At 40.9% G+C, this 14,308-nt stretch overlaps 1 protein-coding gene across 1 annotated transcript in view; it reads left to right on the top strand.

Moving 5' to 3' along the window:
• The window catches only part of CCDC88C (coiled-coil domain containing 88C), a 94,819-nt gene that overhangs the window by 39,702 nt on the left and 40,809 nt on the right, over positions 1–14,308 (top strand). The window contains exons 5-10 of the mRNA XM_054067603.1: positions 7,787–7,845; positions 9,460–9,543; positions 10,873–11,013; positions 11,747–11,931; positions 12,500–12,581; positions 13,013–13,171. Coding sequence (XP_053923578.1) covers positions 7,787–7,845; positions 9,460–9,543; positions 10,873–11,013; positions 11,747–11,931; positions 12,500–12,581; positions 13,013–13,171 — 710 coding nt within the window. The remainder of the gene's footprint in view (positions 1–7,786; positions 7,846–9,459; positions 9,544–10,872; positions 11,014–11,746; positions 11,932–12,499; positions 12,582–13,012; positions 13,172–14,308) is intronic.

Raw genomic sequence — 14,308 nt, 5'->3', positions numbered from 1 at the left:
ATTCTGTCTCTGCCTTAGCCCCATGTCAGTGCCAAAGACAATGTATTTGTTTTTACCAAAGAAGGAAACCTGTGTGAACCCTGTTAGTGGTGTTGGGGAATGACACAGTAATTGGCATCTCCAGAACAAACAAATGGCAGAAAGCTTGCAGAAGATTTTATTTTGCTGCTCTTAGCAGTGGTAGTTAGTGTATGTGCAAAAAAGGGTTTATATCGGAAAAGAATATTAACTCTCAGACGTTGGATCACTGAAACTCAATCTTGGCACTTCTACAGTAAAATCAGGCTGAGGGTAAGGCATCCACTTCTTCAGCAAGCAAATTTAAGTCTACAATGCCAGTCTTGATTCTCCTGTACAGACTGACTACTGTTACAGCTAAAGAAGAAAATAGAAATATGAGTTGTTGCTTTTCTTGGTCATGTGGGCAACAGGCAGAGCGTGGGCTGCTAGGATGAAGCGTGCTAGTGAAGAGAGATGTCTGGGCCAACAGGGCAATGTCTGTGCTGGCTAAGTGTCAATGGAAAAAGCTGGCTGGTTTCTTGTCATGGCCATTTCTGAGCGACAGCTGGCAGGAGGCTCACAGTGCAGTAACCATAGTGTTGGTTCCTGGGGAAGCTGCACACTTGAAAGCTGTCCTGCATTTAGCTGTAATTTCCCATTATTAACTTGCTGATTCTTGTCAGCACCTTAAATCTCTCTTTCTTTGAAGTTCCTGGTGTGTTTCTCATAGGAAGGATATTGGTCATCCATGTGTTTCCATCTTCCAACTCCTTTAATTACAACCAGAAACTTTGCTTCACTTTCTGACACCTTTTAAAATGTGGTGGTTTGATTTTGTTTGGTTGTTTTTTAAAATACCATACTTTAAAAAAACCCCAAAACATTTTGTCCATTGCTGATTTATTTTTGCCATTATCCAGAACATGGGAAGAGAGGATAACAAATGCAAAAATGTAACTTCTGGATGTCTAAAATCGATGGGGTCTGTGTGTATAAAAAAAATGTGAAATTCTTCTTTAGCTGTACTATATAATGGTTTTGAGAACCAGTCCTAGGTTAGACACTACAAAGGAAGGTGGTGAGCAACGAAAGGCTTGGGCTGTACTTGCTCCAAAGAATGTATTCAAGGAGGAGAGTGTCTGTGGGATAGGATTTTGAGAGAAGTTTGTCTTAATCTAACCCTTAGATAGATGATCACTGGGAAAATGTGCTGATGAAATGGTTAGAGAAGTGGAGAACTAGAACTTCCTTTGGGAAGTGGAACCCATCTGAGGGCTGACAGAAAGCTCAGGAAGAGGAAACAGAGGAGAAGGCTGAGAAGTTGTTAGTAAAAACCAGCACAAAAAGGTGAACGAAGGAATAGGCTGTGGTGAGCAGTGTGGTTGGACAATGATTGGGTGATTGTCAGGTTGATGTCCTTGTCACTGAATATCTTTCAGAGAGGAGCAAGAGGAGGGCAGGGGTGCTTGGGAGGGAAAAAACAAGTGAAATGAGAGCATTCTCTCTGTCAGTGAGAGGTCCAAAAGAGGGATACAGGTTGAATAGAGATATGAGGACAAAGCAGTCATCAGCATGGGAAGCGTTGCTTCTGGCTTGAATACAGAGAAACCCCAGAGAAAGCTGACAGAGAGAGAAGAGATTGGTAATGGCAATGGGGAGAAGAAATGATGGGGATGGTTATTTGAGGGTAGTGTTTAACAGTGGCAAGAACGGTAGAAGATCAACCTTCTCTTGCTCTGTGTCTGTGATCCAGTCCACAACAGAGACTGAGAGGGAAGGAGGAGTGTTGTGAAGAGGGCATCTGCAGGGACAGTACTGGGCAATGTGAGGAGCACTTGGAGCTGGAGACCAAGGTGCAGGTAGACTGCAGGGCTCGGGTGGATCTGAAGCAGTGATGAAATTCCAGTTTTGCTTGTAGGTAAGCTCTCTGAAAAACAAAGGTTCCTCTTGGCCAGAGAACGAAAAATTGATCCCACGATCACATTCCTGGAACAAATGCAATGTTGCTTTGTACAGTTTGAGCTGGGAAGGCTCCTGAAGACTGTATTGACTCCATAAGTCCAAGACCAGAGAGCTGTTATATCATTTGATGTGATTCACTGTGTAACAATTTCAGTGACTTATTCCTTGTAACAAGGCTTGTGATGTTTAGCTGTGCATGTTTGTCACAGCTGTCTGTTCACCAGTGCTGTCTGCTCACCAGTGCTGTCTGCAGATTTTGGGGTTTTCCTTCTAAATCACAGCCAAAAGTGGTGTTACATGTATTAGCATTAACGCTGTTCAGGTTATAATTTGAGAATGCTGTTCTTACTATTTAGCTGGTGTTTAGCTATTAGTGTTTGGGAGTATCAAGGCCTTCTGCTGCTCTGCTTTGAACATGAGACTATTGGAAAAAAAGAGCTGCTGCCACTAAAATTGCAGTAGCAGTTGGGCTTTTGCATAGGAGAAGTCACGTGTCTGCTGGGTTTAGGAGCTTTACTTGCTTTCAAGTCCTCTACATAATTTTTTTCCAGGCTGTGGCAATTATGCCAACTTCAGTTAGTTTGGCCATGAGCGTAAAAGTCGCAAAAATATTTATAAGAAGATGAAAGCTCTGACTGTTTTCTAGAATTTGAGGAGCTGAAAAGAAACTTGAAAGATTAATTCAAGGATTTAGAAATTTTTCCCAGGAATCTGACTTGCAGAACAACACAGCTGATGTTACAGGATTTATTCTCTTCACTGCACCATACAATAGACAGCTACTACTGTTACTTTTTGTCTCTGCTTTTGTCTTCCTCCATGTTTTTTCTTGTCAAGCAGGTTTTTCAATTAGTTGCTGCACTACAAATCCCTCTGTGCTCAGTATGAGAATCATCAGCGATTGTCATCAATATACATCACTGCAGTCACCTTTTATAATTCCCTCTGGTTTTAACGTGCCTTATAAATGGCCACTCATTCATGTGCTTGCACAAGGAATATCAGTGTAAAGAACTGATTCTAAACCTCTACTTAGAGGCATTGTTTAATTTCTTAGTTTCTAGATATGCTTAGTTTAACACAGCTAGTGAGTGTACTTGGAAACTAATGGCAATCAATTCTCTGAAACAGTCATAGTTAATTTGGCCTGGGGATGGATGAATTTTACCTTATTTTGGACCAAAAATGGAAATGAGCTTTTATTTACCTGAAGTTGGGCCATTTCTGTCTCTTCAAAAAACTTTGCTATTTCGATCCCCTTTTCAAATTACATGTTAAGTTTGTGAATGAGAGTGCCCAAAGTCCCTGTTAATACATGTCCATAGAAACTGCTTTTCATTTAGATCATAAAAGATGTTTGCTCTCACTGAGGTATTTTTTCATGTCTGGTTTCCTTCCTGATTTTGTTTCACTATCCTCTAGAGGCACAAAGGTCCATAAAATATAAAGTTAATAACAAGACAGTGCCTCGGTAGTGTAAATTTAGCATTCAAGCTTTTTTCACTCAGGATGTCGCTACAGCTGGGAAAAATCGATCTTGTGTGTTCCACCCCTTCCCATTTTCTCTGCACATCCACAAACTTCCACGTGTGGCATTGCATGCATTGAGGCTCCCTCTTCTTGGCTGGAGGAGGGTCAAGGTAGAAATGTGCAGAAAGAAGCATCACAAGTTCAAACCCTCATGTGCTTGGGCTTCCTTATTTCCATTTTCTCTGACATTTTTCCTATCCTCCCTCTCATTTTTTTTTTCATTGATTGTTTTCTCTCTGTACCTTGATCCTCCTTTTTCTGTTGTTGTGTCTCCTAATCCCTCTGCCTGCCTTCTCCTTGAGTCCTGCCATCTGTTTCCCGCCCTCCATCCCCTATGACAGCAGAGGGGTCTCCTGGCTCTGGCACAGGGAAGCTCCCGGGATGCACAGGTGGTGCTCGGGCTTTCCCTCCCTTTATTTTTACAGAAAACCCGCTGGCCCTCTCTCAGGGTTGGGAGCAGATGGTCTTTCTGCAAATCCCCCAGGTGGCTGGCTCCCTTGCAGGCACAAACACGTGGGCTGGGAGCAGCTGCCCTGGAATTTTCAGAAAGCTATAAAAGAAAAGAGTTTTTTTGAATTAGCACCTTTCTGTAAGTGCTAGGTTGAATCTTGTCCATTTGTTTCAGCTTGTGGATACCTGTCTGCCAGGAGCTGCCCCAAACCTAAGCATATGCATCCTGGGTCGTAGGAGGACACTGTCTTGCTAAGGTCAGCTAATAAGCCTGGGTGGACCCAGCAGACTTCATTCCCAGCTGTCTAGGAAGGACTTGTGTCATCCCAATGAGCCAGCATAGGGAAGCCTGCACATTCTTGCTTATGCAGTGCACAAGGAACTTCACCACCTTATTAGAATAGCACAAATCAAGGCCTTTGAAAAGCACCACAGAATCATTCAGTGTTCGGGAGGCATGACTAGGGATAAAGATAGCTTGCTTTTGTTCAGCATGCGTTACAGGATAAATGCACTGTTCTGAGTGTAGAACTTAGCTGCTCTGCTCTGTAATAATCCTAGATGTGCTTCCAATTTACTTACTAACCTTGGGCACTCCACTTAAGTGTGTGGTATCTCAGCTCTTCAGTGGGTGAGATGGAAAGGGAGAGGGGTAATTAATCCCTTCCTGGGTCACGTGAGGCTTAGATGAAGGCTATTTAAAACACTTTAGATTGGTGGAGAGGTTTTTTTTCATACTCATACCCTATATTTACTGAATGTCTCCTATAAACAATGTTATTCTGTGAGGCTTTAAAATGTTGTTCAAAACTAGCTCGAGTATGAGTGATCTTGTAGTGCCTTTGATGACAACAAGCGTTCTCCACACCATGGGAAACAACTTCTGAATGAAAGCCCGAGGAATTGAACTCTTTAAAAGTCATGCATGATCTTCTGAAGCACTCCTGTGGCTGACAGAGTAGATCTGTGAAGTAGTCCTTTCAACCTTTAAAGTGTTTCTAATGGGTAGTACAGTCTTGTTTACGTTACACACACATAGCATGTCTTCAAGCATAAACTAATTTATTTTTAAAGAAATCTTGGAAAAATCCTGAGACCTAAGTTTTCTGTGAAAGCTACCAGTGGGGAAAGCAAACTGCCAAATGTTATCTTTAAAACAGTAGCGAACTAAAGTCATGATTACCTTGAGTCTTCGAATTTCTCACTCCTTTTGGTAAACTCTTGCTTGGCCTTCCCTGCCAAAGAGGCTTGCCCTGTCTGCCTCAGCATCTCTTCCTGATGGAGGAGGAGTTGAGTAGGGACAAGGTCTCAAAGTAATCTTCTCAAGCAAGGTCAGTCCTTGGTGGGAGAATAGGGGTGACCTTGCTTAATTACCCTGCAGTAATAGCTGAGAGTGTTTCACCTCACAGGGTCATGCAGCATCACCGATGCCCATCTGTTATCTCATGGAGAGAACAGCATAGCTTCCCACCTTTGGTGGAGAGAAGCAGAGTGTGGTTTGAATGGCTTAAGTAGCTCACATGTCTTTAGGATGGTATAGATGCTCTTGCTGTTAGAAGGTAACCCTGAATTTTTCTAAAATGAGTGATTTCAAGCCACTAGGCTCACCCTGGGGATAGCCGTGATGCCATGGTGCATGGGTTGGTCAACAGATGGATGTGCCGAGAGCATGCAAGACTTGGAGCACCTCTCTGGTATGTTCCCGAGTGAGCAGTCTAGTGGGTGCTCTGTCAGTCTCTCATGGAGATGTCTTTTCCTGAGTAAGTTTGGAAGAATGACAGACACGCACTCAGGTCACTTGCTCTCCGTAACTTAGCAACTTGCTCTCGTGTTCCACAGGCATGCTCTGAATTTGATCTCTGGTCTGGATCTGCTCTGGAGCTGGTGCAGAATGAAACCTTTGCTAAAACTCTAACGTGAACTCTCTTTCATGAAAAGATGTATTCTGACCCAACTAAGTACCTCCGTGGGCTTCTTTTGATGTTGATGAGGGTTATTTTTGTGACACTGTCTACATTTAAGGTTGCATTATTCAGTATCACGCAGAACAATCAGACTTTCAGAGGCTGAAATGTTATTCATGTATTTCATTTAATTTTTCAGAAAAGAGCAAGCCATGTGTGCTGCTAGGTATAGGGAGAAGAGTAAGAATGTACATCTTTCAGAAACAGTTTTTAAATATACTGCAGAGAAATAAAAAGTATTGTATTGTCAGGGTGAAATGTGAACTTGCATGTCTTAAATATAGAATCATAGAATAGTTTGGGTTGGAAGGGACTTTAAAGATGATCTAGTTCCAACCCCCCTGCTTTAGAAGAGAAGATTCCCTGCTTGAAATATCTTACTGTTAAATAATGTGGGACTTGGATATTGAGAATTCTGGTGTTGATTCGTACAGCATACTGATGATTTTAATAGGCATTCTAGAAACATTTTAAAGATCAGTATTCCTAAAAGTTTCTGAAAAATTGCTTAACAAGTAAGGTACGTTTAAAGACTGATTTAGGGCATTTGTGTGCCCTAAAATCAGGAAATCAGAAAACAAATTATTTCCTAAGCTGTCTGCTTGCGGCTGCGCCGGCTTGCAAGATTCTCAGAATGGAAGTAACCCCCATGGCAATTTAGGTCAGTGTGCCTTTGTGCATCTGTGGCGGCTTAATTGATGAGTCAGTTTAACTGGTTCCCAGCCCTGGGTTCTGCACATGCCTCTAACTTGCTGCCAGTGCAGCCTTACAAGGGCATGGTGTTAGTGGAGGATCATAGTTATACTCAGAAATTATTATCGCCTGTTCAGTTGTTGGAGCAATTGAACACCCGAGTAAAGCAGGGTATAAAATGAAAGCGTTCATTCCACAGTTACCCACGCTGTGTCAGGAAGCGTGCGGGTGTATAGGGATGAGAGAAAACTATATGTGGCCTATTTCTCTCTCTGTCTTCCCCCAGTGTGGATGAGTTCAGGCTTCTCCTGAACCTAGCTCCGTAATGATTTTTCATTTCCTCATGGAAGCTCCTTGCGTTCCATCTCCCTTTGTCCGTCTTTGATATTTAATTTTCTTTTACCACCCCAAAGTCCCCACATTAATTTTGTTCAAACAAGACCTGGAGTTGGCTCAAAGCCACGCTGATTCCCCTTGTGTGGCTTTCTCTCTCCTAACCTTAGGCAGCAGTGGGCAGGGCAGTTGGTTGCAGCAGGATTCCCTGCAGTGACAAACTGCATGTGTCTCCCCGCCCCGCGGCTCCCCAAACATATGGTTAGCTGCATATTCTCCCTTCTACATCACTCATTTTTTTTATCCCTCTTAGCACACGGGGTTTGCGCTTCAAAGTGTGAATAGGCTTTGATGCAAAACAGAGGCAGAATTTGAGAGAGAATTTCTGTGCACAGAATGGCATTCAGCTTTGGGAAGTCTGAGTGGCAACTGTTTTACAGACAGAGAATTCAGGACAAGCTCTTTCTTTGAGGGTAAACCTCCTTCACTTCTGCCTAGGGTGGTTTTTGTTTGGTTTTGGTGGGTTTTTTTGCACCCTTGTTAATCACAAACCAAGGGACAGACATTGGGCGTGTGCATTGAACTATTTAAAGGATTCCCCCCACCCCCCGCTGCCCCTGCATTGGTCAGAAAAGTCTTAGAAAATATAGGCAAGGATAACACATGGGGCTGGATTTGGGATTTTAAAATAACCCAAAAGAGTTGTATCGTTACGTGGAGAGTATGATAACTTTATAATGGGCACATGCATATTGTTCAGGCACTTATTCTTTTCAACAGATATTTTGGAGAGGATCACTTGCAAGTACTTCATTTGTTGCATGTATGAACTGATTCCTTTTGTTCTTCTCTAGGTAAAAGTATGGATGAAATTAAGAAGCTCCTGTTGTTGGTTCTGGGATGTGCTGTGCAGGTGAACATTCATTAAAGACTTGAAAAATAAGACTTTTTTTTAAATCTGTTATTTTTTTTCTGCACTGAAAAATCCACCCAAATATAAGTGCTGCATGAACAGATCTGCAGCTCAAGACAGCTTGTGAGGTGAAACTATGAGAAGACTCAATAGGTGAATGAAAGAAAAGCAGTGGAAAAGAAGCACACTTTGTGGTAGCAGTGGCCTCAGTTTGTTGCAGTGCTTAGTCAGCCATCGGATGTGTACACTTGCAATTAGGTAGTCCACTTTGATAACAGAGTGGGAAGAGATAAGCTTTGAGCAGTGTTCTTGATATCAGCATTCTTACTGGTTTATTTTCTCACCATTTAAAAGTACAAACTGTAACAGCATATATTAATGCACAACAAATAAGATGGTCTAAACATTTGTTTAATGAATCCTGATTTTATTTGTATAATGTTTTGTTTGAATATTACGTGTAGAAAATCCAAAATGAATAGATAGTTTGTATATTCGTGTGAGGATTTTTATTTGGCATTTGTTAAAATAAACAGACAAGCGATGTATATGGGAAACTCCCCAGAAATGCATGGCAGTTGCCAGATAAAGAAATCAGTGTTCTGCCCACCAAATCTCTGTGGTGGTAAACAATAGATGCGCTACAGGCTAGCCTTTGCTTATAATTGACCTTGTTTGTAGGTCTGTCTAGTGTTTTTGTCGTGCCTTAGGACACTTTCTCCACTCAACTATGTCAAGTCGATTATGTCAGGGTAAAGCTGTCTACATACAGCTGCTCTGAAACATCTCAGTGTTGCATTGCAGCACAAAGAATAAAGGTCTGATGTGGCAAGCTGCGGTGCATCCTCAGTCCTGACTTAGGGTCTGAGGTTCTTTCCAGTGAAAGGAATAGTTGAGCTGAGGATTGGGCCCCCAAAAGATACTGTGAATGATTTTAAAAAGCTTTAATGCTTAAGTTCCCCACAATGCAGAGTTCAAGAAGGCAATAATGTTAATGTACACAGATATACAGATAGCTGATGTCTGCCTCTTTTAAAGCCTGAAGTTAAAGATTTACTAAAATCTGTTTGTTTGAGATGTCACTCATTTTTATCCAAAATGATTCCCAACCCATTTTTTATCTAAAGTGCGTGTTGATTTAATCTAACAAGCAGCATTATGCATTAATGTGAATAGTACCTGAAATGATGCATCTGTTTTCATTTCCAAAACCAAACAAAACACAAACAGTGAAGCAGACAGGTTAAATGATGCAATGTAAGCATAGGTTTGTGTTTGTGCAGCTCCATTAATGAAGCTTTGATGATCTCCTCTGACTGTTGCCCCACCTCTTGATCTCATCACATGCTGAACTTGTTTTTAAAAAGCAAAAGCAGCCATCTAACTTAATGTTAATTGTACTGACTCTAAAAAGTTCAAATAATTCAGTGCATGACTTGATTCGTGCTCCATATGGAGCAATGAAGTATTATACCTTCTAGAATGACAGACTGTAGATCTTAAACATTTTGTCATTAGCAATGTAGGATTTTTTAAATTATTATTTAAATGAGGAATGGTGCAGTAAGTTTCAGAATATGTAGCACTATTTCAGGGTGTGTTTTCTTTTAACAGTGTGAAAGAAAAGAGGAGTTTATTGAAAGAATAAAACAACTGGATATTGAAACCCAAGCTGCCATTGTGTCACACATTCAGGAGGTAGGACTATCAGTACTGTCTATTTTGAATTTTTATCTCTCTCTCCCTTCCTTGACTTAATAGGGTTGGGGTTTTTTGTTATGAAATACTAATGCTTGGAATTTCACAGTGGATTTGTGAACTTCACCAAAAAAAAAAAGAAAGATTGAATATGTTACCATTGTCAATGAAATGAAGATGACAGTGCTGGGAACATTACTTGGCTCAGTGGCCTTTTAAAGAGATGCAGTGGTAAATACCTTACTTGCCAGTTATAGGTTGTGTAGAAGGAATTGTTGTAAAAGCATATGCATAATATTTCCAAAAGGTGTTTATGGCATAGGAACTGCCGTGCCCCTTTGCAGCGATGGAGTAGGCACTTAGTCCCAAGTCTTGTAGCAGGTGAGAGCCAGGCTCCCCAGTGGCTTGCTTTGAACAGTGGTCTCCAAATCTTGAAAGGTGTATTCTGTTTCGAAAGAAAAATTGATCCAATGATGGGTATTCTTGGACTTCTGAGGTTTCTGTAGAACGAAGGAATACAGGTAGGTGTTAGGAGTCAGCTTGCTTTGGAGACCCAAAGGAGGGCCACGTGGAAACGGCCCCTGCACTTTGCCCCAAGTGGGCACCGGCTGCAGCTGAGTGTCAGTGTGTGCAGGTGTAGAAAGCCTGGTATGCCCAGATTTGAGGAAGAAATAGTGAAAGTCTAAAACCAAAACTTTTTTATTAACACTTAATTAAATAGTTCTGCTTAAAAAATATATATCATGATGAACTAAGCACATTGTTATGCAAAAGCAGGAACAGTATTTAACTGAGCTTGAGACACTTGTGTGGCATTTCTGCTAAATGATTCAGAGGAAGTTAGTTTGGGTAAGATAGCAGTTGAAGGATATACTGCCAACAGCAACCAGAGACATCTCTGCTGAAGGCAGCTCCTTCCAGCTATAACAGCTGCAAATTGCAAATTCTTGAAAGCAGTGCAGCTTCTCAGCAAGACACCAGGCTAACTCTTCAGTGTGGGATGAGTCCCTTCACATGCCTCTGGTGACTGCCTCAGTGCCTACAGTGAGACAGTTGCATACTTCTATTATGCAAGAACAAGTGCTTTTGATTATAATATGTGTCTGATCACTTTACAAAATCAGCCTTAATTGCAAAAAAAAACCCTAAATGCCAGAAAATGCTGGGTAGTGTAACAATTAAGGTAGTTGTTATTTACAAGCTGGTTTTGGTGAAATGTGATGCATTTTTTAATTGATCGATAGAAGAATCTGTGGGATGCAGCATATACAGCAAATAAATTTACAAATCAACTAGTGGAAAGGCATTTTTTTTTGTTCCTCTGTCTAGGTGACTCACAACCAGGAGAATGTCTTTGACTTGCAGTGGCTGGAGCTCCCAGATATGGCTCCAGAAGAACTAGAGTCTCTCTCCAGGAATATGGTTTTACACCTCAAGAGGCTCATTGATGAGAGAGATGAATGCACAGAAGTACGATGACTTATCTCTCCCACACAGAGCTCATGTGAAGCAGCAGATGCAGGCTCCATTCCTCCTCTTGTGTCCTCTTTGTGCACTGAGTTTCTATTTCTTCTGCACCTTTCTACTACACCTCTAAAAATATGTAGAAAGATTTCTCATGTAAACACTAAAGTGTGGTGAAACAGTTGGTAAAGAGGAGTGGGGTGGTCTCTCCATGAAGTAGAGAGACCAAAATATTTGAGGTTGTAGTTTGTTTTGAGATTTCCATCTCTGCATGTCTGCTTAGTCATTCATCTTTGAGTGATGAATTTCTCTGTCTCTCCCTTGGTGTGTACCATTGTGGGATCCAGTGTCTTCTCTAGGTTTTTTCTGTGTGAAGAAGGCCCTATCTGTTGTTAACTTATCAGTTCCTTTTCCTTCAGATCTCTGGAGGTGGCCTCTCTCCTTTTTTAACCTGTTAATTTTCTGTTATGCTTGTGACTGTGATTGCGTTAGCTAAAACTGTTAGTTGTTACAGGTTTTTATTGATTCTCTAAACAAAATAGACTGCTTCTTTAATGCTGGAAGGGGGATGTTTTAGTAACCTGAGCATAGTGTAAACTTGCCTCCTGGCTATTGCTTGGATTCTGTATAATGCCAGGCTAATGATTTTCTACATTTATAAATAATTTTTAGATATTGATAAACAATTTATAATTATACTGTTTATCTCATGACACTACATACTTCTCTGTGTTTCCAGGTCATTGTAGATCTCACTCAAGAGAGAGATTATCTGCAGTCTCTGCAGCCACCAAGTCCCATGAAAGTACCAAGTCCAGATTCTTCACCAAACCCAGCCAACCCTCTTTCAAATGAAGACAAGCAGCACCTTGCAGTTGAACTGGCAGACACAAAGGCTAAATTGAGAAGAATCCGGCAGGAGCTGTTAGTTGCCAGTGATTTGTGCTTCTAGGGAGACCTGTCTATTAAGTCCTGTGCATCCTGAAAATATAGTTGCCTGTTGGCTTCTCTGTGCTAGCCTCTACGGGAGCTCTCAGCTTCACATCTTTCACATGTTTATTCACATCAGTAGGAAGCTGCCATGGGTGTTCCAGCTTTCTTCTTTCTTAACTGGTGTTCAGACACAGTGATGGCTACTTGCATTTTTCTTTTTGTGCCTTATATTTCTTCAATATGCTGGCTGCCAGCTGTGCTTTTTAGTTATTAGTGGGAGGTGCAGAGGCTAGTGAAGCTAGCTATGACAGCAGTAGCACCAAAGAGGTTTGAACAGAGGTACTTTGTATAAAAATAGAGTTACAAACTTGAATCCCATTATATGTATTGTGAGAAAAAAACTTCTCACTTTTATGAAGCTGTCATGGCAAAGAGGCTCTGTGTTCAGAATATGCTAGGAGATTTCTGTCTTCCTTTCCAGATTCCTTGTAGTGTCCATATAATCAATATTGTCTCAGGAAAAAAAAATTCTTACTAAATTTTTTCTAATCCTTTTCAGAGAAGAGAAGTCTGAGCAGCTTGTAGATTCTAAGCATGAAGTTGAGCAGCTTACTGTAGAGCTGCAAAAAATAAAACAAGAGGTAAGATGGACTTGTTTTACTGTGACAGTCTTCCGTATTTAAAAAAGCCTCTTTCAATGTGAGGCTAAAAACACTACTATACCTATATTTTAATGAAGAATTCGGGTTACTCCAGCAAACTGATGATTATGGCTGTGATATGGCAATGCTCTGCTTTCCACTTAACTGGTGAGAGCAGTCTTATCTGTTTAGCTTGCAAATAACCTAGTAATGCATGAAGCTTATGCAGCATCAGGCATTTAGACATGTCAGAATCCCAACATGCCAAGGAATCTCTGTCTTGTAGACAGGAGAATTCTCTTACTACTGAACCAGGGGCATGCTATTTGCCTATGCATAAAATAAGCAAGTAAATAAATATAAAGTTTAAAGAACATGCTTTGAAGTATTAACCAAGATTTTTCTCCCTGCTTATTCCTTACTTCTCACAGAATATTCACCTGGCTTCAGATGCTCGCTCTGCCCGAGCATACAGAGATGAGCTTGACTCTCTGAGAGAGAAGGCAAACCGTGTGGAGAGACTTGAGATGGAACTTGTTCGGTGCAAAGAGAAACTTCATGATGTGGATTTCTACAAAGCTCGCATGGAGGCAAGTGAAGATTGAGAGAAAGATTTACTGAGTAAACCTTAATGTTTGACTTCTGTTGTGTACCCGTTCATGTGTCATTTGTCATTGACCTGACTGTAGCAAAACATCAGAGCATGTATATATTTTGTAACATACATCGTAGTTATTGACTTAGCATCATTAAAACTTCTTTCAGTGGCAATAAAGACTTGGTGCACACTAAAAAATAATACCCATTAGTTTTAATAAACTTTGCTTAGTTCAGCATTATTTGGCTAAACAGTACAGGCCTTTTCTGGATGCTTCTGCTAGAGAATCCAGACCTTTAGTCTAGCTTTGGAAATAGTTTGAGTTGTTCCTTTAACCACCATTTTAAATATCATGTATGAATTAGTTAAGTGAATGTCTGGGTGTTTTTCCTTAGGGGTTTTTAGCAGATGCAACTGTTGTTAAAATGACTGGGCATTTTTAAGCATGACCTCAAGTTCTTGCCACACCATTTTGCAACTGTTGCGTTGGTAGCAGAAATGAGAGAAAATCTGGATCTTATATACTGCCCTGAGTAGGGTATGTCAATGAGAAATGGCTAGCTTTGTTCTAGTAGTAGTAATGCTGGTTACTCAGCTTAGTCACTTGCAGCTATGCCCATCCTGGAGTTATTAATTAACTTAGGCTTGAAAGGACTTCGAAGATCATCTAGACAAACTTATTGTTCAAAGCATGGCTGACCTTAAATTTAGGTCAGACTCTGCTTCTTGTCTGTCCTTTCAGTTTTGAGCCATTCTCACCTAAACTCTCAATAATCCATATGCATTATACTTCAGCTGAAGTTAAATAAATATCCAAACTTGAACACATGGAGGTTCAGTAATTGACAGCCTCACTATGATTAGATAAAATCCCAGGTCTGAGATAGAAGAGTGATGTTGAAACTCACATTGGCCAGGCCTTTGGCTGAGAACATAGACTTTATTTCTGCTCTATAAATTCTACTTTGTAGGAGGTTTTTTTTCCCCTCTTTAACCTAAGGGGCCAGCTAGCTGCTGCTTCTTATGAATAGTTTCACTAAAATGGGTGGTTATTAAGCTGTAATGGAATACAAAAGCCTGTCTTCCCTTTCAGTAGTTCCCAGTTTACTTAAGAAAGTATGAAGCTCTG

Source organism: Cuculus canorus, chromosome 5 (assembly GCF_017976375.1).
Source record: "Cuculus canorus isolate bCucCan1 chromosome 5, bCucCan1.pri, whole genome shotgun sequence".
Taxonomy (NCBI): Eukaryota; Metazoa; Chordata; class Aves; order Cuculiformes; family Cuculidae; genus Cuculus; species Cuculus canorus.
Note: the sequence above shows the minus strand (reverse complement) of the source record. Positions and strands in the feature narration are given on the sequence as shown.